General features: G+C 29.2%; 7 protein-coding genes across 8 annotated transcripts; 4 read left to right on the top strand and 3 right to left on the bottom strand.

Annotated features, from left to right (window-relative positions):
• Positions 1-2,790: 2,790 nt before the first annotated feature.
• OCT59_009043 (uncharacterized protein) lies at positions 2,791-4,065 on the bottom strand (the record flags this gene model as incomplete). Of its 2 annotated transcripts, none has more annotated exons than XM_066133273.1 (1): positions 2,791-4,065. In XM_066133273.1, the coding sequence occupies one exon, from the start codon at positions 4,063-4,065 to the stop codon at positions 2,791-2,793; it is 1,275 nt and encodes a 424-aa protein (XP_065999728.1). The 2 variants fall into 2 exon arrangements, with proteins under 2 accessions (XP_065999728.1, XP_065999729.1); XM_066133274.1 differs by having other exon boundaries at positions 2,791-3,129.
• Positions 4,066-8,261: 4,196 nt separating this feature from the next.
• On the bottom strand, positions 8,262-9,132 carry OCT59_009044 (uncharacterized protein; the record flags this gene model as incomplete). Its single annotated transcript, XM_066133275.1, has 2 exons — positions 8,262-8,269; positions 8,418-9,132. 2 exons carry the CDS (start codon positions 9,130-9,132, stop codon positions 8,262-8,264), a joined length of 723 nt encoding a protein of 240 aa, XP_065999730.1.
• An 80-nt stretch (positions 9,133-9,212) lies between these two features.
• OCT59_009045 (uncharacterized protein) lies at positions 9,213-10,592 on the bottom strand (the record flags this gene model as incomplete). Its single annotated transcript, XM_066133276.1, has 1 exon — positions 9,213-10,592. The coding sequence occupies one exon, from the start codon at positions 10,590-10,592 to the stop codon at positions 9,213-9,215; it is 1,380 nt and encodes a 459-aa protein (XP_065999731.1).
• An 822-nt stretch (positions 10,593-11,414) lies between these two features.
• Positions 11,415-12,100, top strand: OCT59_009046 (uncharacterized protein; the record flags this gene model as incomplete). Its single annotated transcript, XM_066133277.1, has 2 exons — positions 11,415-11,611; positions 11,674-12,100. The coding sequence occupies 2 exons, from the start codon at positions 11,415-11,417 to the stop codon at positions 12,098-12,100; spliced, it is 624 nt and encodes a 207-aa protein (XP_065999732.1).
• Positions 12,101-12,175: 75 nt separating this feature from the next.
• OCT59_009047 (uncharacterized protein) lies at positions 12,176-12,508 on the top strand (the record flags this gene model as incomplete). Its single annotated transcript, XM_066133278.1, has 1 exon — positions 12,176-12,508. The coding sequence occupies one exon, from the start codon at positions 12,176-12,178 to the stop codon at positions 12,506-12,508; it is 333 nt and encodes a 110-aa protein (XP_065999733.1).
• Positions 12,509-16,497: 3,989 nt separating this feature from the next.
• OCT59_009048 (uncharacterized protein) lies at positions 16,498-18,115 on the top strand (the record flags this gene model as incomplete). Its single annotated transcript, XM_066133279.1, has 12 exons — positions 16,498-16,500; positions 16,580-16,629; positions 16,960-17,022; positions 17,112-17,123; positions 17,206-17,260; positions 17,343-17,352; positions 17,445-17,479; positions 17,554-17,640; positions 17,767-17,862; positions 17,929-17,935; positions 17,980-17,985; positions 18,057-18,115. 12 exons carry the CDS (start codon positions 16,498-16,500, stop codon positions 18,113-18,115), a joined length of 483 nt encoding a protein of 160 aa, XP_065999734.1.
• Positions 18,116-23,321: 5,206 nt separating this feature from the next.
• OCT59_009049 (uncharacterized protein) lies at positions 23,322-23,737 on the top strand (the record flags this gene model as incomplete). The annotated part of the gene is made up of 1 exon (XM_025326176.2): positions 23,322-23,737. One exon carries the CDS (start codon positions 23,322-23,324, stop codon positions 23,583-23,585), a length of 264 nt encoding a protein of 87 aa, XP_025177470.2. The 3' UTR covers positions 23,586-23,737.
• Positions 23,738-26,744: the final 3,007 nt, after the last annotated feature.

A 26,744-nucleotide genomic window follows, 5' to 3' on the forward strand; every position in this document is an offset into this window, starting at 1 on the left:
AAATAAGGATAAATTAGGTATAGGTGATCATTCTTAATGAGGCTCAACAATTATTAAAATAAAAACCGCCGTGAAATAGTAAAGTCACATGATACGCTTTGAATAATCTTAAATTGTCTAATTGTTCTAATTATGCAGGTCGCGATTGGATTTCTTTCTTTTATTTCCAAAATAGATTGAAACTTATAACACTTAGCGATTGATAACTCCGGACGTTATCAAATTCACAATAATCATGGAAACTGCACGTCCTTATGACGTTGCTAATTGATAGACACGTTTATGTTATCCTCACTTGCCTTAGGATGGATCATGCTGATTTTGTTTGACTAATATATTCATAAATAGCTAATCATTCGTACGATATTGAATGTCAATAGTTTATCTGCGTACAATATTTACAGCAATATTGCAATATTCGTCGTAAAATTTCATTATATCAACAAAATTACTAGTATTCTAAGGATAGTATTATTGGAATTAATTTCTAATAATAGATTATAATGAGATAAACAAACTCCATGTTAAATAAAGTATGATAATATACCATACGTCCGATATTTTGGGAGTTGAAATGTCATTGGTGAAAAACAAAATGTTGATCATCGAAAACAATAATTTATAACTGTTATTTATATATTTATTATTGTTTTGCTAATAAAAAAAAACACCATTGAATTATTTTGTAAATTCTAAAGATCGAATTGTTGAACTTATTTTTTTATTATCCACGAACCACGATTATTTAAACAGGTTTGTTGAAACTTGCGTTACAATCCAGTTATTTTACGACAAGCTTCTTGACAAAGCCTCACCGTCCCGTCAATCAAGTTTTAACATTTAATTCTAGTTATCCCCCGGTAGATATCAATTTTTTGCTGGATTTTTCCTGCTAAGGGACAAGTACCAAGACAAATAATTATTTTGCATATGACAATCTCCTATATATTTAAGTTGACACGTTTCGACTTGATTTTATGATTCACGGTAGAAATTAGAAAACAATATAAATATAAAGAAAGAAGCAGGAGACTAAGGAAAATTACATCCCTCTTTTAAGAAAAACAAAAACATCCATGAGCTAAGATACGATTTATAAAAAAAAAATTTTTTTAAGAATAAAAATTAATAATAAAATTAAATTGGAAAACGTTCCGTTACAGCTCTCACATGAATATCATGAATTATTTGAAAATAAATAATCATTCTCTTTATATTTTAATATGATTGGTTCTTTTTTGAGACCCTTTTAAATACGAAAATAGAAATAAATGAAAGAAACAAACAAATAATATATCCAAATTAGAAAACTCCACCCAAAATTTTTATAAAATACTTAAAATACTTGTATTTTCTTGTTTAATAATTTAATAATTACTAAAATATTACATGATGTGTACCTGAAATGTTAAATAATAACCGCTTATGATTGATTCTAAGAATTTTTTATATTACATGTATATAAAAAAAAATTTTTTTTTTTTTTGCCCCTTGATTTCTCGAAGTAGTTTACCATATTAAACTCCTATTTTAATGATTTATTTTATGATTTAGGTTTTATTTTTTGAAGAAAGAACGACGGAAGCTACTTTCTCTTAATATTCTTAAACTTTCGACGTCAGTTGTTCGACTTTTTAAGAAATGATGTTTTCCCTATAAAAAATTTTATCCGTTATTTCTGTAAAAACTCCGTAAAATGTATAAATGAGCCTTTCACGGATTCATTCACGGAAAATGTAAATAATTTGATAAATTCCATGATATAAGGTTATATTAATTCCAGGAATATGAAGCCTTCTACGGAAAAAAGATGGAATATAAAAAACGGATCGACTTTTTTTACAGGGTTTCGGAAAAACTATTAATGTGACTGTAAGTTTTAATGATTCACGTCTGTTTCTTCTGAATGTTCTCGAATATCATTCAGAATATTATTTTCTATTTATTATTTACATTATTTTTATATCCTCCACGACATATTGTTCGTGTGGCAATACTATTATATAGTAACAGCAATAGTGGCAGATGATTTCAGCATCTATTGTCTTTTTTATTAAATCATTTATTACTTTTTTTACTACTTTATTAATTATTATCTACTTTCGAAATGACTTCCCTTCTCTTCGCTAATTTCTTAAGTTCGTCAGATTGATCATCTCAATCTGTATTACTCATATGATTAGATATATATGTTGATCTAGATTTAGATGCAAATTTTTTCTTTTACAGTAGTAGGTTAGTATTATACTTTTTTTTGTATTTATAAATTCCTAGCGCTAATTAAAAAATATTTTAAAACTGACGGTTCTTAAAAAATTTAACAGTTAGCTTATTTAACATTTCTAGAATTTAGACTAGCACCATCATGGTATTTAATTAAAGACTAAAAAAACAAAACCTCATTTTATAATTTCTTTTTTCCGTTTCTAGTACGAAATAGATCACATTACGTCATAATGACGACGATCTTTGATTATGATGAAGAAAGATAACTAAATTTGGATATATTAAATTTTTTTTAATATCGGACAAGATACCTAATAATCTCGATTTTGAATATACTTATTACGTGAACATTATTATTTTTTTTTTTTTTTTTTTAAATAGTAACGCGTTTATTAATTATTTGAATTTATACAATAAATTACATAATTAAAAGTAAACACCTAGAGCTTGAAAAATTCAAACCCTATAACTAAGTATTTATCGAACTATAACTAAATCACCTAAATCTATCGTAAAAATCGTAATAAAAATTTCACGCTATATCTAAATATCGCTAAACTAAATCTAAACTAGAGCGTTCGTTAATTTAATTGTTGAATTCCAAGATTTAGCTATATTAATACCTTCTGTGATTAATCCTTTCAATTTGTCTAACGTTACTAAGCTAATTTGTCTATTTATATTTGTATTTTTTTCTTTTTTAACTAAATTTTCTTTTGTTTTTTGTTTTTTCATTTTTCCTGGTAATATATCCTTGTCGATTTCATCTTCTACTATATCATCGTTTGCGGCTCTTCTCCTTCTAAGATCTATTTTTTTAATTTGTTCTCTTTCTTCTAATCTTTTAATTTCTTCGCATCGTGGTATCCATATTCGTTTCTTAATCTCGTCATACGTGAACATCCAAAGCTTTTTGATTAGATCTTTAACTTTTTTCTCTTTAGATAAATCATTGAATTTATTATTATAAATCCCTCTTAATAATTCCCATTTTCTGCTTTTCCCCAACAAAATATTTGAAGGACTTTCAATTATATTAATAAATTCACAATTGTAGTTTCTTAAGATATCTAGTTCTTCGGTTTGGTTAGAGTTATCCAAAACTTTTTCGAAATTATATGGTGATTCTCGTATGATTTCATCAATTGATATATCGTTATCTTCACATATCCATATGTGTTCCCAATCTTCCGTGAAGATTTTCCCACATCTTATACATTTATCTGTATCAATTTTGTTCGTGTTTCTTTTAAATAAAGTGTTATATGTGGGCAATTCTTTAAGTAAATTTTTGATTCTGTATGAGCGTTCAATTGTGTCTCTATCACCACATTGTCTTTGCGAAAATTTAACTCTATTACTAATAAATTCAAGACTTGCGATCCAGTCGAATTCGTTTCTATAATTGTACATAAATAGATCTTCTAACCTCTCGCTGTTTAAAATTTCATTTTTCCAAATTGCTAATGTCACTGCTTTCCTCCAAACTCGGAATCCTCCTGTTATTAATTTGTTATTCCAAATTAAATTATATTCATTCGTAATTAAACCTTCGTCTATTAATTCAAAATTATATTTTATCTTATCTACTATCTTATTGTTCTTTAACATTTCCTGCATCTCTTTTCTTTTTTCTTTTATGATTCTCTGTATTTTCTCATTACCTTCGATTAATTCAATATTATTTGTTTCTAAAAAGTTTTCTAAAAATAAAAGCTCTAAATAGTAATCACTATCTATTTTCTTCCTATTACTAAAATTATTAGTAAATTCAATTATTAGTCTATTGACTTTCTCGTTTATTCCTAAAATTAATTCGCTATTCTCACTTATTATCATAATTCCTAAAATTATACATCTAAGAATAATTTTGAATTCGTTTTCGTAATTACATTCATAGCTCGCTAGTAGGATCACTTCCTCGCTCTCTTTTCCTTCGTAATTCAGTTCAAATATTTTCCATACTACATTATATCGATAAACTCTTTTACCTTTATTATTAATTTCCCATTTCTTTTTGTTTGTATTAATTAGTAAACAAAATCTTCGTTTTGTAATCGAAATCAAATTATCTTCTTCTTCGAAAATACTGTTTTTGATTATATCCAGAAAATTTTTGTCATTCGTGTTAATTATTTTGTCGATTAATTCTATTTTTTTGTTAAATGACTCATCTTTTTTATCTTCTTTTGTATACGTTCGTAACCATTCATTCTTTTTTATAATATTATTTAGAGTTTCGTACGGTTTAATATAGTCTTCTTCTTTTCTTCTATCTAAATTTCTACAGATTTCGTTTTCTATGTATATTAGACATTCGTTGCTCCCCTTTTTTTTACTAATGTTTCTAAAACATCCTTGACATTTCTTCAGTTGAGGCGAATTGTTTAGATCATAACTATCTCCGTCTAGTTCTAAATGTATTCCTATTCTTTTGTATTTCTTACTCTGCGATTTTTTTTTATTAATACTAAATATCGGGTATTCTCCGTAGTCGTTCCAAGTTACAATACTATTTTTGTCCGATTTTTCATCTTCATCAAAATAGTTTATGTGAATATTTTCTTTTTGTGCTTGTCCTATAAACTCGTTTCTTATTTTTCTTACTTGTCCACTTTCGTCTGCTATTAGTTTCAATTCTAATTTTTTAAACCATTTAGGCGATTTTCCTTTCGTGTTCTTTCCTCTTTCTTTACATAAATGCTTCCATTTTAGTAAAGTGATACCGTCTGCCTCTAGGATGTCTTCTAAAAACATTATTTTTTTTGTTTTTCTTGATTGAGTACTTGTTATAAAATCCTTACACTCCATTAAATCAATTAGGTCAGTCTTTCCTCCTTTGATTCTGTGGCTTTCTCTAAAATCTTTTATTTCATGATTACATATTTTAATTTTTTCGTTATTTAACGCCTTTAGAGCTGATATGATCCAATTATTTTTCCTGTAATTTGTTATTTCTATTTCTCCAGGACATCTCGAAGTCCATATATTTTTCTGTTCTTGGATCATTTTGATTTTAAATAAAATTTGTAATTTGTAATTTCCATTCGCCTGATAAAGCAAATTCTTACATATCATTTCCATCTGTAAGTCGTAAATATGTTTTATACCTAAAATGTCTTTATCATAAATTATAAAATTTGGAGTTGATCTTGCTAGGCCAGCTCTTTTTTTGATTATCATATTTATTCTTGTCATCAATTTCTCACATTCCCATTTCTTTAGGACTATGGCTGCCAGCTGATACTCTATCCTTGGTATAATAACTATATTCCAAACCGCTATGATTTGTTTTTCGTTTAATCTTTTCCAATTAAATATATTGCAGGCGTTATTGATTATTGATGTTATTTTCTTTTTATATATTTCTCTTTTGTTGTCGTATCTAAAAAATATTCCTAAGTAACGATTACCTTCTTCACTATTTGTTTTTGTGATTGATTCTCCTTTAATTAAAAGTTCTTCTTTATCATTATTTATTTTTATAAGTTCATATTTCGATACGTTTGCTTTTATGTCATTTATATTAAAAAATTGATGACATATCTCAATCATTTTTTCTAATTGTTTTTTATTTTTACTGATAAGCGTTGTATCGTCCATAAATGCCGTAACGTTAATCGATATTTCAAGTATTTCTTTATCTTTTTTATTATTATCGATTAATTTTTCCTCGTAAAAGTTGTAACCTGTCTCCTCTTTCATTTCATTTAATCTACTTAAAAGCGGGTCATAAAAAATTCTCCACAGTATCGGTGACCATACTTCACCTTGGTCGATACCGTCTTCTACATGGTATTCATCTGTAAGTTCGTTGTTTACTAGCACCCTATTAAATCTATTTAAATTGACGTCCATAACTATGTTAATAAAATTTGGTGGCAGTTTAATTCTTTCCAGGCTTCTTTTTAGCATTGTTGTATTTACTGAATCGTAAGCTTTGGATATATCCATCAATAGTATCCATGCTTCTTTTTTGTAATTATTAGCGTCTTCTATTATTGCTTGGATGATTTTTATTGGCTCTAGGGTGCTTTCGTTTTTTAGTGCTGCAAAATTCGTATTTGTCAAAATCTGTTCTTTTGTTAAAATTTCGCCTAATCTATTTACCAATATTTTAAACCAAATTTTTCTTGCCGTTTCTAAGAGCACTATCGGTCTCGTCAAGTTTAAATCTTGATTCCAATTTGAACGTGAAGTTTTATTTATCGGATATATAAATCCTTTTTTCCATTCATCCGTTACGTTCTCTTTGGCCATGCTGTCGTTAAAGATGTTTAATAATAAATTCCTCGTTAGGTTTCCGCTTTTCTTCCAAAAGTCGTAAGTTATACCACTTGATCCTGGTGCTTTATTTGTTTTTAGGTTTTGTAATACCCTTTCTAGTTCTTCCATCCTTATCGGTGTCATTAGATTTTTGTAAATATTTTCGTTTATATCTTCATTAGGTGTATAGATCTCTCTCCACTCCGGATCATATTCTAGTTCATCTAGGTCTATTTCTCTTTTCTTTGTCCAATCTTTGTTATGTTTTAATACTTTATCTTTTATCTTTTTTTTGTCTTTTTCTATCGTGATTCTTCCATTCTCTTTTATTACTAATCCTGTCATATTAATTTTCTCTCTCTTTTTTTCTAAAATTCTATTTAACATTTTTCCTATGTCTTCTTCTAGGTACGTTTCGCGTTTTCTTATGTTTATTTCTATGTTCAGGCTATTAATTTCCACATATAGGCTTCTCATAATTTCTGCTCTTTTTGTTCTTCTTTCTTTTAAATCTTTGCGGTTTCTATATTTTCTTAGTTTATCTATCGTGATTCCGTATTCAATGTTTTTTTCGAGTCTATCATGTATGTTGATTAATTTTCCTAGTTTTACCGCGTTGTGTTTACCTGTGTCCGTTGTTCCCCATTGCTCTATTATTATTGTTTCTTCGAATTCTTTGAAATTATATTTGTATTGAAAGGCTTTTCTATCTTGCCATAATTTCTTTATAACTTTATCTGTTATCTTACTGATTCCATGTTCTATTGTATCAATTTTTTCTAAGTTTTCGTATTCTGTGATTAATTCCTCTAATCTTTCTTCGTTTGTTTTCATTAAACTTTCGTCTCTATCTTTTTTTGAATCTTCTTTTCTTTTTCTGATTTTAATTAGTTGTCTATTCTTTTCTTCGTCGTATATATCTACTATCGTTTTCCATATCATTTCTCGATTTAAATGTTGTGTTGTATTCTGGTCTAACGTTTCTAATCTTGTTTCTACTTCTTCTGCTATTTCTTTCCAATCTTCTTGTTCTAATTTTATGTGTCTTATTTCCTTTTTTATTTCTTTCATAAATCCGGGTTTGTTTATTCCTAATTTTTCTTTAATTTCTATTTTAACTGTTAGTGCTTTGTGATCTGTGTCGAAGTCTTCTATTTCTAGTATCTCATGACTTATAATACTTTCTTGAAAGCCTTCGCTTGCGAAAATAAAATCTATCCTGGATGAATTGTCTCCACTCTTCCAAGTGTCTAGTCTATCTTCCGCTACTGTTAAACTTTCGTGAATGTCTTGTAAGCCATGATTCTTGATTGTGTTTGTTAACGGTTTTAATTTTTTCTTGTTATTGGCTGATTCATTGAAATCTCCCAAAATTATCGTTTCATATTCTAGGTTTATTGCTTCGTTCATCCATTTTGCCAAATGTTTTTCTATGTTATTCGTAGTTGGTTTGTCGTTATTTGGATTATATATTCCTATGATTCTTATGTTTTTCTGATTTCCTTTGAATAATAAGTCGAATTTAATCACGTGACCGTTGATTGTTTCTATCTTATATCCTCTATCGTAGATATCTCTTCTTATCATTATTATTATTCCATTCTTGTTGTTTTCGTTGTTGTAGCTACTGTTAATGCATTTGTATTTATCCCAGCCATTGTATATATATTTACCTTTTGCTTCTTTTAGTTTAGTTTCATTAATTATTGCTATATCCCAGTTTTCTTTTGATAAAAATTTTCTTATATCGCCTTGTTTTTTTGTATCGTTCATCCCCCTTACGTTTATACAACCTATTTTTAGTTTGTTATGTTTTTCTTTTTTCTTATTATTTTCTTGTTGTTTTTGTTTTATGTAAGTTTTTCCTTTTTTTGTTTTATTTGTTGTGATGTTTTCCTCTTCGTTCTCTTTTAAATTTTCTTCACCTACGCCTCTTTTTTCTTCATTTTCTTCTTCTGTTGTTGTGTTTTGGTATAGTTGCCGGTCAATAGCGTCTAGCCATTCGACGCCTATCATTGGAACTGTTTCCTTCATTCCAATCTCTGTTGTATCCGTTGTAGTTGTTCTTTCCATTCTCGTTGTATCTCTCTGTGTTGTGACCGTTGTTGTTATGGTTATTGTATCCATTATATCTTTGTTGTTGGTGGTAAAAACTTTGTCGGTTTCCTCTAGTCTCATCTCTGCCATTTTCTCTGTTAATGTTGTTGTTGAATCTTCTTCTTGAGTGTATTTGTTTTCCTCTGTTGGTGTAGGCGTTGTATCTGTTGTCGTCGTGATCACTGAATTGTTGTTGTTGCGTGTCATATCTGAACTTTCCTTCATTGTCGTATCTACCTTTTCTATATCTATATGTTTCATTCCAGTTGTCGTTCCAGTTTCTTCTGTTTTCATGTGTTCTGTTTCTATTGTTGAAATAACATTCGTCTGTGATGTGGTTATTCCTTTTGCATATATTACATCTGGATCTTCCGGTCTTTCTTCCATCGTACATTTCTTGTTGAAATCGTTTGCCAAATCCATTATCATTTCTTCTTTCATTACGAAAATTATTCTGTCTTCCCGGTCCAGTCCGAAAAAACCAAGTAAAAATCTTTCCGTCGATTTTGATTTTTTTGTTAATTGCTTGTTTTCTGTCTTCATCGTTGTTGAAGTATATTTTCATGTTGTATGTTCCTTTCATCCTGTTGTTGGTTTTGAACCAATATCTTGCGTTGGTAGTGTTAAGTATTTTTTGAGAATGTTGTTTCATCGATTTCGTTAGGTATATCGAGTATTTCCGCCATAATTCTTCCTCGTTGTTTGGTTATATGATGTTTGTAATTCATTGGTTCGATTTTTATCATTTTGTTTTTGACTAGGACTCCCCAGGTGTTAAATAGTTCGTCCTCTGTACATTTAATGTCCATTTCTAGTTTCATACTTATCCATTTTCCATTTCCTGTTTTTTGTGTTACGTTTTTGAGTTTACCTAATTTGTCTTCTATTGCTTGGATAACTTCGTTGATATCTGTGTTTTCTCCGTCTATTCCGGTTGCTGATATGATGATTGTTTTGTTCAATTTATTTAACCATTCTAGATCTCTGAATTTTCCTATCGTTCCCAATATTCTTCCGTCGTTTATAAAATCGTTTTTCGCTGCTTCTGTGAAAAAGCCTAAGTACGTGTATTCGTTGCCGTGATGAGTAGTTCTACCTAGTGTGTTCACGTGATATTCTAAAATTTTATTGGTGTTGAGATAATCTATTATCGATTGGTCAGTTTGTCCATCCCTTATTTGGACTGTAAAAAGTCCTGCGAAATATTTCAGATCTTTTTCCGATTTTGGTTGATGCACGGACTCTTTACTTTTATTAGATTTTTCTCCCATGTTGTGATCGGCAGTGATCGCCATTGTTAATGATTGGTCTCTTGATTTTGTAAAATTTCTATTTTTATTCTCGACCTGCATTCTCGAAGTATTATTGGTGTTTTCATTTGTCTGGTGTGATGCATTGTTGTAAACGTGGTATTTTTGGTTCATTTTCCCTTCGTCCCATGATTCTTCACTGGGTGTGTTGCTTTCTATTTCCCACGTATGTTGAATTATCTCTTCGTCTTTGTCGCTGTCCTCGTCGAGGTTGTTCATAGTTATCTTTCTACATTCATTCATAATTTTCTCTTTTTCCTGTTTTTCTATCCTTATCCTGTCTTCGTTATCTACCGCTCCTAGTTCGGTTTGTATTTGGTGCGCTTTTATCGATGTATTTTTGAAATAATATTCTTCTTTGATGTTCCATTGTTCTTCTTTTAGTCGGGCCCATTCGTTCATTTCTACAGTTTTTTGTTGTATCATATCGTTTGTTGCTGTCTTGTAATCTTCTATGTATTCGTTAAATTCTTTTGTTCTTTGGTTGTTAAAGTGTCTTAAGCATATCGTGATTATTCCCCTAATAAAACAACCTAGTATTTCGTCTTCTGAACCCAAAAATTGTGCTATCTCTTTGTCGTTATCGGTTATTTCCATTCCCGCGTTTTGTATTATTGCTCTGCGCTCTTCTTCGCTTTTTTTTGCGTATCCTTCTAGGGCTACGAAGTCTTCTCTTGACGGTGTTATACCCATATTTCTAGTAAATTTTATTTTGCTGCGGATTCTTATGAAAATCGATTTATGCAGGAGAGAGTTTTGGGTCGTCACCATAATCATTTTCCGTGAACATTATTATTAAAATATAAGATCATTCTAAATAATGTTGGCGTATTATTATCATTTTTTTTTTTTTCGTGTACCGTAATAACATATTATTTTGCTAAAATAATTTTTTATATACATTATATTAAATTAGAAAGATCAGTTGAGAAAGACGCGAGAAAGTGATTATCATGATATCTATATTACCATATAAAATAAAATCAATTTTTTAATATTTTTGCACTTTCTTGATCGATATTTTTTTTTTTTTTTCATGGTTTTCGAATTTATTTATGATCCATAAAATATATTGATCGATAAAATTACATAAAGAAATGGTAATTTAATATCGTTTCGACGTCTCGTCTATTTTGTTTTTATAGAATTAATAATAAAAGACAAAGATTTTCTAAACATGAAATGTTAAGAAGAGAGAAAATGATAAAACAATGTAGAATCAACTTGTATAAAACAAATTTAATGTATAAAATTCATTAAAGCAACTCTATTCTAATAAAATTTTTTAATTTTGTATATTCTTTTTAAATATTTACGTTTCAATATTTTTTTTTGTAAAATGAATTCATAACGATAATAATATACAGTAAAATACTAAATAAAATAAATTAGTATTGAAAGTAAACTAAAAAAACAAAGCATTTAACCATTTAAATATTATAATAATTTTACGATTATTAATAATTGTACCTAGGATTTGTTTCCTTTATTATTTAATCGATTGATTTTGTAAGAATGAACTGGTTTAGATTAACAGCAGAAGATTATGGAAAAACGCCATATATGGTGCAATTAATAGAGACCTCCCGTGAAAAAATTACAGAAATAATACAAGCTGAATTTAATAGAAAAGGTAGTCAATTAAAGACAAGAATAGTTGTCTACTGTACAAGGACTGTAGAAGGAGAAATATCGATTACATATATTGATAAGTATCATGATGGAGAAATACAAGTCTTACCCATCAAATCATTTAATGGATATTTTCTGTTAGGTCTGCTGGAGAGATAGACGCGGATATAGAAATGTTTCTGAATAATGGATCAGGATGGAAGTTATTGCGCATAGAATTAATATATATAGAATTTTACAAATATGAATGGGAAATAGGAGGGAGTTACATAGCAACTCCTGAAAGTTTTGCCAATAAAAAGGCAACTATTAATCTGACAATAGAACTACGGGAGATGATCTATCTTTGTTTACAATATGCATTGGCCGAATACTTTCTCCATCTTGAAAATAATGGTGTAGTAAAAAATCTGCAAAATCTCAATAAATTTAGACCATATTTATACAGGGTCAATTTAAAAGGAATACCAATGTCTACTTTTATTTGTCTACGAGTATTTGAGAAAATCAAAAAACAAAATCCTAAAATAAATATTAATGTATGGGAATGGGCAATTCCAAATGTATAGTATACAGTAAAAATTATGATCGTCAAATTATTCACTTTTAAAATCGCACTATCGGAAAAAACACTTCTGTAATAAATGCACACAAACATTTCCTTGCAAGGAAAGACTTGGAGTTGGTGTTACGGGATGGATAATACACCGCAAAAAGTTACACTTCCAAAGGCTAATGGATTCCCTTATGTAATTAAAGTAGATTTTGAGTCCAAACAAAAAAAAACTGACGGGATCTATGCGAAAAATTGCTGGACAAAAATGAGTTTTCCATATACAATTCATTGGATAGATACGGGAGAAATATGGGGATCATGTATTTATCGAGGACCTAATGCTACAGAGGAATTCGTAAAAAGAATGGATATAGAAGTTAACAAAATATTTGCAAATCCTATTATGGCAAATAAAAACTAGAACTGATGACCTCAGCAAATTCAATAATGCAAAGTAATGCTGGATATGTAAAAAGCTGTTTAACAATGATAAGGTGTGGGATCACTGTCATATAAGTGGAAAATTCATAGTGGAGAATTACAAATAAAACTATGGAGAAGACCTATACCAGTAGTTATACAGAATTTCCGAGATTATGATTCACACTTAATATGTGAATCAGAAAACTAACAGAAATCACTATTTTCGAATAGATAAAAATCGTTGTATGGGCTATCCAGAAAATACAAAATAACAATGAAGTACTACATGGGTGAAGGAATTCCGATGGAAATGATTGTTTTACTTCTCAGAAAAGGTGTTTTTCCATATGAATATATTGATTCACACAAAAAATTCAAAGAAACGTCAATACCACCAATCGAAAAATTTCATGGAGTTCTTAAAGGAAAGATAACACAGAAAGACTACAAACATGCAGAAAAAGTATGGAATGAATTCAAATGCAAAATCTGGGGAGTACCATGATTTGTATTATTTAAAAACCGATGTGCTATTGCTTGCTGATGTATGGGCTGCCTTTCGTGAAACATTCATGAAATACAACGAATTAGTTACGTGTCTGCAGCATCCCTATCTTGGGATGCGATGTTAAAATACACAGGAGTGAAAATCGAACTTTCACAGATATGGAGATGCATGACTTTGCAGAAAGAGCAAGACGTGATGGAATTACAATGACATGTAGACGTTACTTTAAGGCCAATAACCCAAATGCAAAAACTATGACATGCGCAGTCCAAAAACATAGCTGTCATACGTTGATGCAAATAATCTTTATGGATGGTCTACATTCTTCACATATAGTGCCACTCGGTATTTTTTGCGCAATTAAAATTCTTTTTTACTCTTGTCCTCACACACTGCACTTTGCACCAATAAAATTTCGTAAAAAAGAGTATAAAACCCGAAAATGCCAGTCACGTTACTCTGTCTGTCAAACATAGGTGTTAGGAAAGTTCTCGGTCATATTGCGTGGTTGTTGGAGGAGGTGCAGAAACTGACTCAGCTTTTGACGTAGGTAATGAGAGGGAAATAAAAAGGGGGAGATCATTGGTTAATCTAAGTCTTAGCCATCATGTATAGTGAGGCCGAGTCCAGAAGCATTGAATTTATTTTACTTCATACTTCTCTCACCTATATAGTGGGACGCGTCCCGAATCATTGTATTTATTTTTTATCTGTATTAATAGTATTAATAAAATTTATTTTATGTGATCATATACACGAAAACACATACACGTTTGAAAATTAAGCTCAATGTGGACAAATCTCATTTTAAAAGAAAAAAAAATGAAAGTACTTTTTATTGAGAATTTGCTGGCCAGCCGAAAAAGCTAAATTCTTTAAAATTTTTAAGCATATAAGTGCTACAAATTTATCTCATAAAAAGAAAGCCTCACAGGCTAAAAAAGTGAGGGTTAGGGTTAGGGTATTAGGATTAGGTTTAGTTAGTTTATTTAGCACTGACGATAGGAACAGTTTGTCGTTAATAACTAATCAAACCATAAGTCGGATCATATATGATGAGGATTTTTTAACTGTCACAAAAAAGATCATCCGCGGACTCTGCAAAAAAATCTAATATATTTATTAATCATCAATTAATCAATTACGTAATCGGTTAAGTATATATTTAAGATATAAATTTAATCCTCATCATCATTATCTGATTTGTAGTTATTTCTATTCTTTTTCCAAAAAGCGAATATATTTTTTCACGTAAACTACCCAAGACTTTTTTTTCTTCATAATGGCTGACCAACAACAACTTAACCATATACAAGACGATCAACCTAACCAACAACCTAACTAACTACACAAGACTGTTAGAATATTCGAAAAAAATTTATGGTAAAAAGTGTTTCTGCACCGTTTCTTTGCTAGTCAACATGTCAATAAATCTGTATATTATATCTTTAGATTATTCGTTATTTTCATGAGATTCGTTAAAGTCGCTATATTTATCGGATCACTAATATCCTTTGTAATTTACGCGGTCCAAATAATAACGTATGAACAATAATCTTAAATGGTGCCATCTGTTTCATATAATAACATCTTGATTTTTTTAGGAAATTACAATAATGAATAAAGATTTAAAAGAAGAAATGAAATCGGGATTCCTAAAGAGACTGCTACTACGAATAAAGAGATTTCCTTTATTCATGAAGAGATTTCCACTTTGAACAAATTATTTGAAAGTAAAATTAATCTCATTAATAAAGAGATTACTATTACGTATAAAGGGGTTAAAATATGTGAAGGTAGATCAGTCTCGTCAATCAAACAATGGTCAATAATCTACGTGGAATATGGTATTAATTTAGATTGAATAAATTATGGAGTCCGTCATACTCATCGTCCTTGATTCGTAGCAAATTAGAGTATCATTTGGTATTTTTTTTGCGCAACAAAGCACCAAAGTACTTATCACTCACTTATCCTATATACAGCAGTTTAGCAAATAACAATTCTCAAAAATACTATATCACTTTATTCTGTCTTGTTAAAGGAAATACAACACACACATGCGTTTAAAATTGCAAAATAAAAGTTTTATTATATTATTGAATAATACATGATAAATGTTTAGCTATTTATAATGAAGCGGGTAGTGGTCGTTTAAATGGAGAAATCACTCGAGACCTGACTCATAAAATGAGTGTTCCTTCTCAATACTCCGCATCACTAACTAATTTTCGTTATTCTTGCTATCTATCCATAAACCAATACCATCTAACGTACTAATGTAATCGTCTCTCTTCTTGAATCGTATTCTTTCTGATTTTCCCCAAATTGCACGAATTTCTCCTCCAAAGTAAATTTTTTTTTGTCTCTTATTTGATTGAATTAGTTCCAGATGGTTAAGTTAATACCTCTGAATATTATATAAGTAATAAGTTAAATGAAATATTAACTCCAGATTGTTATCAGAACTTCCAGTACTAATATACTGCGATGCACAAAAATACATGCCAGAACTTTCAGGAAAAACGTACGCAAGCAACGGTTAAATTTTGACCGTCTTGGCAGGGTTTGTTAATGGACTGTGATGCGCAAAATATATTCCAGAACTTTCGAGTAAAAAATCATGACAAAAGCAACGCTGATATACCCGGTCCTAAAGGGATCTCTGTGATGCGCTAAAATGACTGCGGCATTTTATACGAGTGGACATATTTCAATGAATTTATTAATACATCAGATGCTTGAGATAATATGAAATAAATAACGCATATACTACCGCTAAAATAAGAGCTAGTTTACAATGAATATTCTGTTTTTCTTTCATCTTATCATAAGACATGTTTCCGATAGAGAACGGACTATGTTGATTATCAAACGGACTTTTTGATAAGTTTAAAAATCCTTTGAAAAAGCATGTATACTATAATATTCCACTCCATCATACATTCTTTCTTGGACCTCACGACCGCACGTCCGCACGTGTAAGTAACTCCTCGGAATATTGCTGTGTTACGAAACAAATGATCACACGGCAGGATCTGTGTAACAACTGAATTTCTCACATATAGTACCACTTTGGTATTTTTTTTTTCCGCAAATAAAATTTTTAATTTAGCCAATAAAATTTCGCAACTCTAATACGACCGCGGACGCTTTCTCTGTTAAAATTATTAGGGACGGGCCCATTAGTGAACTCAAGGAGGCTATAAAGGCGAAAAAGGCACCAGAGTTCGACAACGAACAGGCCCAAGCTATGGAAGGTGGAAATTCCTGGCGATCACGTCGTTCCTTTGAGTAATCTCTCACTCGAGGAGAATGAAGAGCTGTCAACAATAAATGATATTGGTAACTACTGGCTCGAGAAACCGCCCAAGAAGAATATTCATGTCAACCACCCGTGTCGACTGCTGCTTCGAACGAGTTATTGGAATTAAGGGAGAAACTCGCTTTGTTGCAGGCATTGCTTAACAAATCTGTTCATGGTATGTAGTTTGTCCTTACCTGAGGTAAACGAAATTTTAGGTTATGAATTTTTTTACTAACCCGGTTGTTGCTTTACAGCAGTCGACGTTGTCGTTAGCCCGAAACGAACGAAGAGCTTTAAGTGGACAGTGAATATCGAACACGCGACTCTCGATGGCATCAAAGAATGGCCTCAAAGAACACACATAGTACATGGAGTGCACAAGACACCAGCAAAACGATGGAGCGGAACTTAGCATGTTAAATAACAGTGGAAAATTCTCTCCTCGAAACGATCAGGGCCTTCGTGATATGCTCCACATATTCGTATCAAAGAACAATCTCAAGTTTACCGTGTTCATTGAAACGCCCTCAAAACCATTTTCAGATTGGTCGTTCCCGAAGGTGTGTCAGCTTTGTTGCCATGGTAAATCTGTACGAAGGCAAGTTTGAGCTCCGACCGGAGAAATACATCACAGGGCCCAATGGACACGAACTCGAGACTTACTCCAAACCGCAAAAACTAGTTTATTTAGTACACGGTATCACATCCGCCCTGTTTCCTTTTTATCTGCTTATCTAGGAACAGTTTTTTTTCAGTCATCAATTAATCAATTTCGTAATCGGTTAGTAAGGTTATGATGTAAGTATTTTTTTAAGATCTGATATAAATAAAATGCTTCATCATCATCAATCTGATTTGATAGTTATTTCTATCACAATAGTGTAGTATTTACAGCCAATTTACAGCTTACGTTTATAATATTACAACCGCTAAAGGTTGTAATTCGATATATAATAATCGTTACTTACGGCAACCAACCTTAGTGAAACATGTGGCATAATTTTGTACGTACGTTAGCTAAAAGATGGTAATTCTGATTTACAATCATTATATTTACTTGACCTTTTGGACTTACAACTATTTACGGAGATTTCACATAATAACATCTTGATTTTTTAGGAAATTACGATAATGAACAAAAATTTAAGAGAAAGGTATGAAATTTTTTAAAAAATTATTTGTAATAAATTTTTTTTTGTGAATTTAATTTAGTAAGTTTATTTAATAGGCTAAAGAATATTCAATAACTAAGGGAAGTAATATCACTAATATATATGGAATATCTCAAAATCCTGATACAAAAGATTATATTTTGGTTAATGAATTCGGGATTTGAAGATTTCTACTATGATCGGTCTTGTCAATAAAGAGATTGCCATTATTTTGAAAGAGATTGCCACTACGGATAAAGAGATTTCTATTACAAATAAAATATTTGAAGGTAAAATCGATCTCATCAATAAAGAGATTGGAATATTCGACGGTAAACTTAATCTCACCAATAAACGAACTCACGGAAAAAGGAATTGATTTAGAGGTAAGAATTTATGAGTCATATTGAATAATTTTGTTGTTTAATTAATCTAAATTATGTCAATTACAGAATTGGAGTTCATCGTACCCGTTGTCCTTCAAATTTATGTGCTATTTTCAGTAAAAGGTACATATAGGTTTCTTCATACGAATTGTATTGTTACTTTATGGCTTAATAATAATAGGTCCATATATTAGTTAAATCACGAGCCCGATGGGCAAACTTTATAGATAATTTCAGATTCAAATGTCACTGACCTAAAATTTAATAGATGAAAACTATTATAATGGATAGGATAGGAATTTATTCTAGTTTAAAATTTAATTTTTGCGTATTCATTCATGACTTAAAATTTAATAAGTGAAAATAGGTCATAATTTATTTTAGTTTAACTTGTAAAATGCAACATATATATTACATAATGTCAGTTTAATATAACACACGTTTAAAAAATTCAAAATAAAATCTTTATTATATTTTGTAAAGTAATATATGGTAAAGGGCCGTAAAAATGAATGTAAAAAATGGTAGAGAGTGGGATGTTTCAGAGAAATAATACACGTGACCCCGGAAATCTGTTGGAAGTTACATACGTAACCCTGCCTTGGCCGATGATCAAATGTATTTCAACTCCTAGTCACGGAAGGGAAATAAAAATGGGCCAGATACTAAGTTCGAGATAGGGGAAAAAAGATAAAATATCACCCAGTTAAATTGAGGGATGCTGGAAAAATTACGCTCTAATAATGTTAAAGAGAAAAGATATCTCACCATGTTAAATTGGGGAGAAAAAAAAAAATCGGTCCAGAACCCCCAAAATCGTTCTACTAATAACATGTTTATTATCCAAAGAGTTTCCAACCTTAATTTGAGGAAATATGCTAATTAATTCTTAATTTAAATATTTGGATTTTTAATTATTTGAATTATAGTTTTTTAGATTATGTAAATATAGTTTAGAACCTGTAATGGGGACAAATTACCCAGAAAATACAATCAACGTAAGATCGAAAATTTGTTATAAATACACGAGAATTTTTTTCATGCAAACCATATCAATCATCTTTTTCACATGATTTTTTCAAAGTTATCTACCAATGGTAGTGAATTATTAGCTAAAACGTTTGAAAAACGAAATCAATGTCTCACTATTAACATTGTAATCCGAAAAAACAATTAATACAAAAGATATAATTCTGATATTATATATTAGAATTCATATAAATCTATTTTATAAACAATATTATTTTAAATATACTGTATGACCTTTGCTCAAGACGAAAGAGGCCATTCCGAGGTCACGGAAATTTTCAGCAAGGGCTTCAATGATCTACACGCAACTTACGTTGTTTGATGAATGTCGTATGTCCTCTTTGACCTTCAACTTCTATTTTTGTTCAACTTTTTTTTTAGAAAAATAAATACTTTTTAACTATATGAAACTACAGTTTATAGTCACCATGAAAATTATAATACTTTGAAAATAGAGTATTGCTTATTAAAATACAAAATAAAGTCATTATAACTAATAATTACAGACATTTGGAAACTGAATATAATGAGTAAAAAATCATTCTACAGAACATGAAAGTAAATGATGATGATAGATATTTTTATGGTTGTAATGACAAACAAGGCAAATGTTAAAAAATTAAATATTTAATTTGACTGAGTTATGGGAGATAAAATCTGAGGCAACACTTGTGAACTAAAAAAGTAATGGATTCATTAAAAGGTAAAGAAATTTATTGTTTTAAGGATTTGATTGGCAAATTTTTTTATTCAGGTAAAGTAAAGTTTGAAGACACCAAATAATGACAGGAATAGTTGAACAAATTTATTAGGTGCTTTCAACTAAAAGAGAATTTTTGAAAAGGTGGATTTTAGAAGTCAAGATGAAAAATATATTCTACAGTATGTTTAAAGATTTTGAAAAGCTACATAAACTTTAATCAATTTCTTTTGAAAACATTATAATTTCTGAGTTAATTGACTGCTTACAATTGTCAGTTTTACTTTTTCATATCAATATTAAATAGCAAAATTAACATATAGCGATGTTTAATAGTATTATAAAAGCTCGCTTAATTAATAATGCTTGTTGTATTAATAAATAATTTGCTTAATGAATATTAATTAAAAACAATTGTATATAAATAGTAAATAGAAAATGGACATTTTACTTTAATTTCTGATTTAATTCCAATTTGTTAGAAAAAGTTTAAAAAACTTTAGCTTCTTTCAAAATATACTTTGTTATATAAATCTTATTGGAATTATGGTTTATATATATCAGATATAGCTGAAATTGCTGAATTTTACCAGAGTTTGAAATTTTAAATGATGAATTCTAGTTATTATTATTATAGAAATATATAAAAAAGTTTTAAAAGTGATTAATAAAATGATATCCTATATATATATATTGGTTAAAACTGAAATTATAAATGATTTAATAAATCAATATTATAATTTATAGAAGAATAAATGATATCAAAATAAATATATATTATTGATCTTTTCTTTGCTATTATTAAAGTATTAATAGATTTCTTTAATCCCAAATTCTATACAACTTTATAAAAAAAAAGAATTTTCGGAAATTAGTAAATATTCGGGATTTCAGGTGACATAAGAAATTGAAAATATGCATTATTCTGTAGCAGCACAGAAATCATATAATTCCATTATTTATATAAATCAATGCACTGTTTTGAGTATATTATATAAAGTATTGCACTTATAATATATAAAACAGCACACATTTTATTTTAATTTTCTTTTGTTTATTAACTATTTTCCTTTCAAGTTTTTAATTCAGCTGATTGGTAATATTCTCTTATTATATATAATATATATTTTTGATTTTAGAAGTAATTCTACAAAATAAAAAAAAAAAATAATTAATACATTTATTAGATCAAACATATTTTCATTATCTAAGTTCATTTCACTAAAGAAATGTCCTCAAGAAAGCGACACGAACAACATTCGTGTATTATCGGAACATGGCACGCAACATATAGCGTGCCGTGTCATATTTAAAAATATTATTTAAAATCTTCAGAAATCTGCCTTTCTTAAAAACAAGAAAAAGAAATGTTAAAATGTTTCTTTGATTCAAGCGAAAAGATGATTTTCCTATGCAGTACCTATAGTATAGTAAGCTCAAGTTCATCCAAATTTTCAAAAAGTAGAGCAATTTAAAAGAAATTTAGTAATATATGTTTTTTTTAATGCAACTGAAGACCAATACAGTAAGTCTGAATTTATAAAAAAGAAGTCAGATGCTTTACAAAAAACGGAAGAGAAATCCCGATACTTTATAAAAAGAAGTCCCAGCATGTTATAAAAAAGGCTGGTCTTAAAAACTGGTCCATAAAAAAAAGAATTTATGAAGATAAATAAAATGAAAAATTAGTAGGAAAATTGAAACTAAATTTTCTCCAATTTCAGTGATTAATGCCAGAGAATTTCAGGTATGATTTTCATTTAGATGAGTTGGTAGAAAGAATGGAAAAGAGGGATTGATTTTATAACAGATTGGAACAGTGATCATCGGACACAAGCCACGTGAATGGGCTGTGTACTGGCTGTGTTAGGTTCTATTTCTTTTTTTTCTTATAATTCTTTAAATTTATTTTTTTCTTTTTTTTCTTATAATTCTTTATATTTTTTATTTTATTTCTTTAAATTCTTTATTTTTTTTTATTCTTTTTTCTTTCTTTTATTTTTTTTATTTCTTCTTGACGTAACACTTTTTTTTATTACACTCCACCGAGCCTATAGAAACCCTATAAAAAAACGTAGCACTATAATAGTGCACCTCTTCCTTAAAATGGGCCGGTCACGCTAGTGGAAGTAATTAAAGTATAAAACGGCCGAACTTATCTCGTTCTTACAGGAACAAGACATGGAATTTGACGAAGACTTGAAAATAATTCGTAAGCAAAAGGTTTATTGCCGTGACTTTCCCAAGGCAACCGAAAAAAAGCTTGAAAATGCCAGGTAGTTCTACATCAAGTCTCACGGACTTTGCCAAGGAATGCAAGGAGAAAAAGTTGAAGTCGTTTTCGTTCGAGATATTAGGGAAATATGGCCTTTACTCCGAATATACAGTTATTATTTCACCTACAAACACGCGAAATTCAAGAAGATAATAAGCATTTTGAACTATGTATTGCGGATATAAACATAAGGCTTAAGAGTTGTGGGACATCGGTGTAAAGAGTACTCTATTCCTATTTTGGGCGAGAGCTCCGAACGTTGTGTAAGAGTGTGAGGAATGTTTTGGTTCAAAGAGAATTCTAGAAATTGGACCAGCGTGAACGAAAAAATTGATGATTTTATTCAAGAAATACAATTAAAAATTAATAGCTCAAGAGATATTAAATTTAAACGATCTAGTTTAACGATAGGCAAAATTTAAAATATTTATATAACTTACAAAATATCAACCTATGAATTACATAATGTAAATTTAATTTTTTTTCAAAAAAAAATATATATATAATTAATGTAATAATATATTTATATTAAATAGGTTGGACGATACTCAATTAGTAATAATTATGTCGTAAAATATATGGAAGAGGGCCAGGATAGAGTTATAGTTCGAAACAAAATGAAGGGACGATCACGTAAATAGTCCGCAATCACTAGCATAGAAACGGTTTCTCTAGGGATCAAAGTTTTGTATCACGGACACGTCTTGAACTTTGTTGCGTGGTATGTCACGCTATAATTGTAATAATAAAAATTTCTTGGCAAAAATCGTTGACAATGTTAACGATCAGAATCAATGATTTTTTTTTATTTTGAATACAAGTATACAAGTACATAATCGCTCGAAAATGAACTCGATTAGGCAAGAAAATGCTAAATTCATGGCCAAAATTATGGGCTTAAGGCTGAGAAAATGAAGTTGAGACGGACTATGGAGGAGCTGGAGCAAATAAAGTAGATATCACTAAACCATAAGTCCGAAAATGCTGAGCTTAGGGTAGAATCACGAAATTGACTCAGAAGGAGTTACAAAATGATAACTCTCCTAGCAGCAGTTCATCTAACATCAATTCGGTTGCAGAGGACCGTCGCAAATCATTGGAGGATTACTGATAAGGATGGATGTTTTTTTTGGAATGAAAAATATTATGAGATTAGGCAGAGGTTACCGTCAAGAAAGGTAGTCTTCATCATTCAATAATAAGGCGACTGAATTTCAGCCGAAATAGTCATAGGAAGAAAGTTGTAGAAAAAATTGTTCAAATGATATCTGATAGCATTCATAATAATGTAGGGTGATTCTTCGAGGAAAACAGAATCACATAATGAAAATTCGGCTAGGGCTTCCTGCTAAAGTTCTTCTATGCTTTCTTTAGCTGAATTATTTGATAAAGCAACTGATGCTGAATGTAGCGTAATTCGAGCTAACTATTAGGAGATTTTACGCTGTTGTTATTATGGAGAAAGATTTCTTAAAAGTTGAGATACAAAATAGAAAAGGCGCTAAGAGAAAACTAAACGATGAGATCAAAAAACAACTTCTCGATGATCTCTTGAAAAATGCAATAAGATTAGAGAAGAAAGGGCAAGATTTATTTAGTAACATTGGGACGATAAAATTCATCAGGAAAAGACTTATTCAACATCGAAAACTTTCGAGTTGGGACAGCGTCTTTGACAATTACGTGATTTTCGGTGAGTCGGTCGATTTTCGAAAATAGCCTTTTATCTATCAATGTATCATGCATGTTAACTTATCAATGAAAAAAAATGAAGTTCACTTGTTCGGTTATATGATTTTTTTTTAACGTGTATGCATGAATGCAAGTGGAAATTGCATTGAAAAAATAAAAAATTTTTACTACTAACTCGTAAAAATATTATCACAATTCATTGCTTAGTATTATTATGTAAATTTCGACTTGTTGGAAAGACCTTTAATTTTTCTATCTAGACCAATAAAGATCTTTATCTTAATAATTTCGAAAACGCTAGATTACTTTATATTGATGAAAATCTTCATTTAGAATTCTTATTTTGGGTATAAGATTCTGGTTTATTATATACCAATAATGATTTAAACCTAGAAAATTTATTCACTGAACCAGAAGACAATAATATGACTATAGCCAAAGAAAATATGATAATTGCCAGATTGGGTATTTGCTAGTACGCAAACTCGTAACTGAGTTCAGTTAAATTCATGTCTTGTTACGCACCTAGAAATCTGACCGATTTAAAATTAATCTCATATGGGGTTTAAATTTCTTATGACTGTTAAGCAAATATAAATCTAATATATTTATATATTGTTCGAGGTCTTTCTATAGCTTTGTGTTTAAATGCTGATATTAATACCTTCTTTAATAATTGGTAAATATGCGAATCCAAGGTGCTTTAAAAATATTAACATTTACAACTTATCAAAATAATGCTAAGGCTTGGATGCTTATAACAATTTTTTAAGAATGGCTTTGTGTATTTGATCGTTAAAGTTGCATTAAAATGGAGATCAACAGATCAACGTGTTTTGCTGTTACTTGATAATTGTAAAAGTTATAAAATGAAAAGTCTTAACCTTCCACATGTTGAAATTCATTTTTTACCTTTAAATACACATTGAAGATTCAGCTAATGGATGCTGTAATTATCGTGTCATTTAAAGAATACTATCATCATCATATTCGGTAGCTAGTTTGCTTTGTTTATATTTAATTTTACCAAATAATTTATTTTTTATTTAGTTAGTTGTTAGAATGTGTAGAGGCCAAACAAAACATACAGAATCTAAAGATGAATATTTTGCAAGCCATTCAGTATATCATTTCAAGTTGGAATGAAGTTACAGTTGAAATAATCTGTAATTGTTGAAATCATACCGGGAATAACGAATTGATAAATGATGAACCCCTTAATCTTTCTAAATTCTAATGCAATGTGAGTAAATGAATCCCTTAAGAAGATATTACATATGAAACTTTTAGATGACTAAATCATTACAGAACTTGTAGATATTTAATGAAAATACTGATAATAGATAATAGTGATGAGATAGTAATTATAAGCACTAATATAGTATTAAAGAAACTGTGAATATGTTTTTACTTTAGCAGGAAGATACTGATGAATATATCAAATTAGTAGGTAAAATTGAAAAATTTTATTAGAAAAAAACAGATACATATGATGCAGCAGACTACAATTAATCAGTGTTTTAAATAATAATTGTCTTATTACTGTAATAATAATAATTGAATAACAAATAATGGTTTTGACCTATTAATACATAATACAATGTTTCTTTTATAATTTTTAGCGTTTTCGTAATGTTAAATCTTTAAAAAAAAATTTTTTTTATAAATGCATGCTTATATGAGTGCATATAGAGAGGGTTGACTATATAATTTTAAATTCTATAACAATTATATCTACTGGCCTTTATTATTTATACATTTTATTTAATTCTTAAGGGACTGGTTTTTAAAGTGTCTATTAATTTTAATATTTTCTTTAAATTCAGAATTGACAATTATATTAATCTTTTATTCTTTTATAAAAACTATAGCTTTTCTAAAAAAAAGTAACTTTTACATCTTTATATTATAATCTAATTATTCACTAAGTTGTTTTTCAAGATTTATTATTATTATTGACATTTAGACAAACTATTGGATTTTCTGTTATATGATAATATTTCTTTTGGTTTATTTCAATTTGGATTTGCTATTACCAGATGTAATATGCTATGTCCCTTTAAATTATTAATATTTGAAGTAAAATCTTTACATACATCAACATATAGCTATAATAATCACTTTATTTACAAAAGCAGATTGTATTCTTTCTTATCTTCCAATTCGTCTTCCACTGACTCAGAATTAATAGGAGTTTTAGTTGTTTTAGTTACTGTAAAAATTAAAGATATGTTCATTCTCCCTTTGTAACCGATAGTTAATTCTTTCTTTTGCCAATTAACAATAGCATTTACTTTTCTGAGCCAATCATTCCCAAAATTAGGACTTTGTCTTGGAAGTTTAACATGTGTACTGGCGTTTTGATGATCATATGACTGAGGTGAACTGGTAATTCAGTAATTACTCCCAAGGCATGAACTTTAGTTCCATTGGCAGTAACAATAACCATATTTGATGGTTGATTAATTTGATATCCAAGTTGCTTCATCAGAGATTTAGTGATAATACTTGGATATATTTACCATTTTTTGTAAGTAGTTTCAGATTTTTATTTATATAGACACTTTGCTATAAAAATATATCCCAACTTTTCATTTAGGTTCTTGTCAATATATTCTATTATTTAACTGTCACCCAATCGTTTTCGTGTCCGGAAAACTCACCCTTGTCAATGCATTGTAGAAAAATAGGAGGTTAAGCCCAACCTCTAAATCAAGGGATTTTCCTACTTTATCTGCTATGATAATTTTGATTTTTTCATTATTATTAAAGTTAAAAATAAGTTATTATGTTGGATTAATTATTTTGATAAATAGAAATATTTGATATATTTTGTATAGTATTATTAGTGAGATTATTTGATCTTATCCTCTTATTGATAAAAGATTTATTTCTTATATACTCTTACCTTCTTAAAAGTTATATTATTTAGTTTAAATATACAATGAATATTTACTTTAAAAGCATTGAATTACTACTCTAATAATTGTGTAACTCATATATCATAAAGTTGAGAATTAGCATTGGATAATAATACATATATAATTAATTGCAGTTTTAAATTGACAGTAGTACTTTCATACATATTCATGCTAATGCTAAGCTTTTTTTAATGCTTCTTTGAGCATTTGCATGTAAAATTGGAAGATTTTTATCTGGAATAGTATATTAGATGTGATATTATAA

Source organism: Rhizophagus irregularis, chromosome 17 (genome assembly GCF_026210795.1).
Source record: "Rhizophagus irregularis chromosome 17, complete sequence".
NCBI lineage: Eukaryota > Fungi > Glomeromycota > Glomeromycetes > Glomerales > Glomeraceae > Rhizophagus > Rhizophagus irregularis.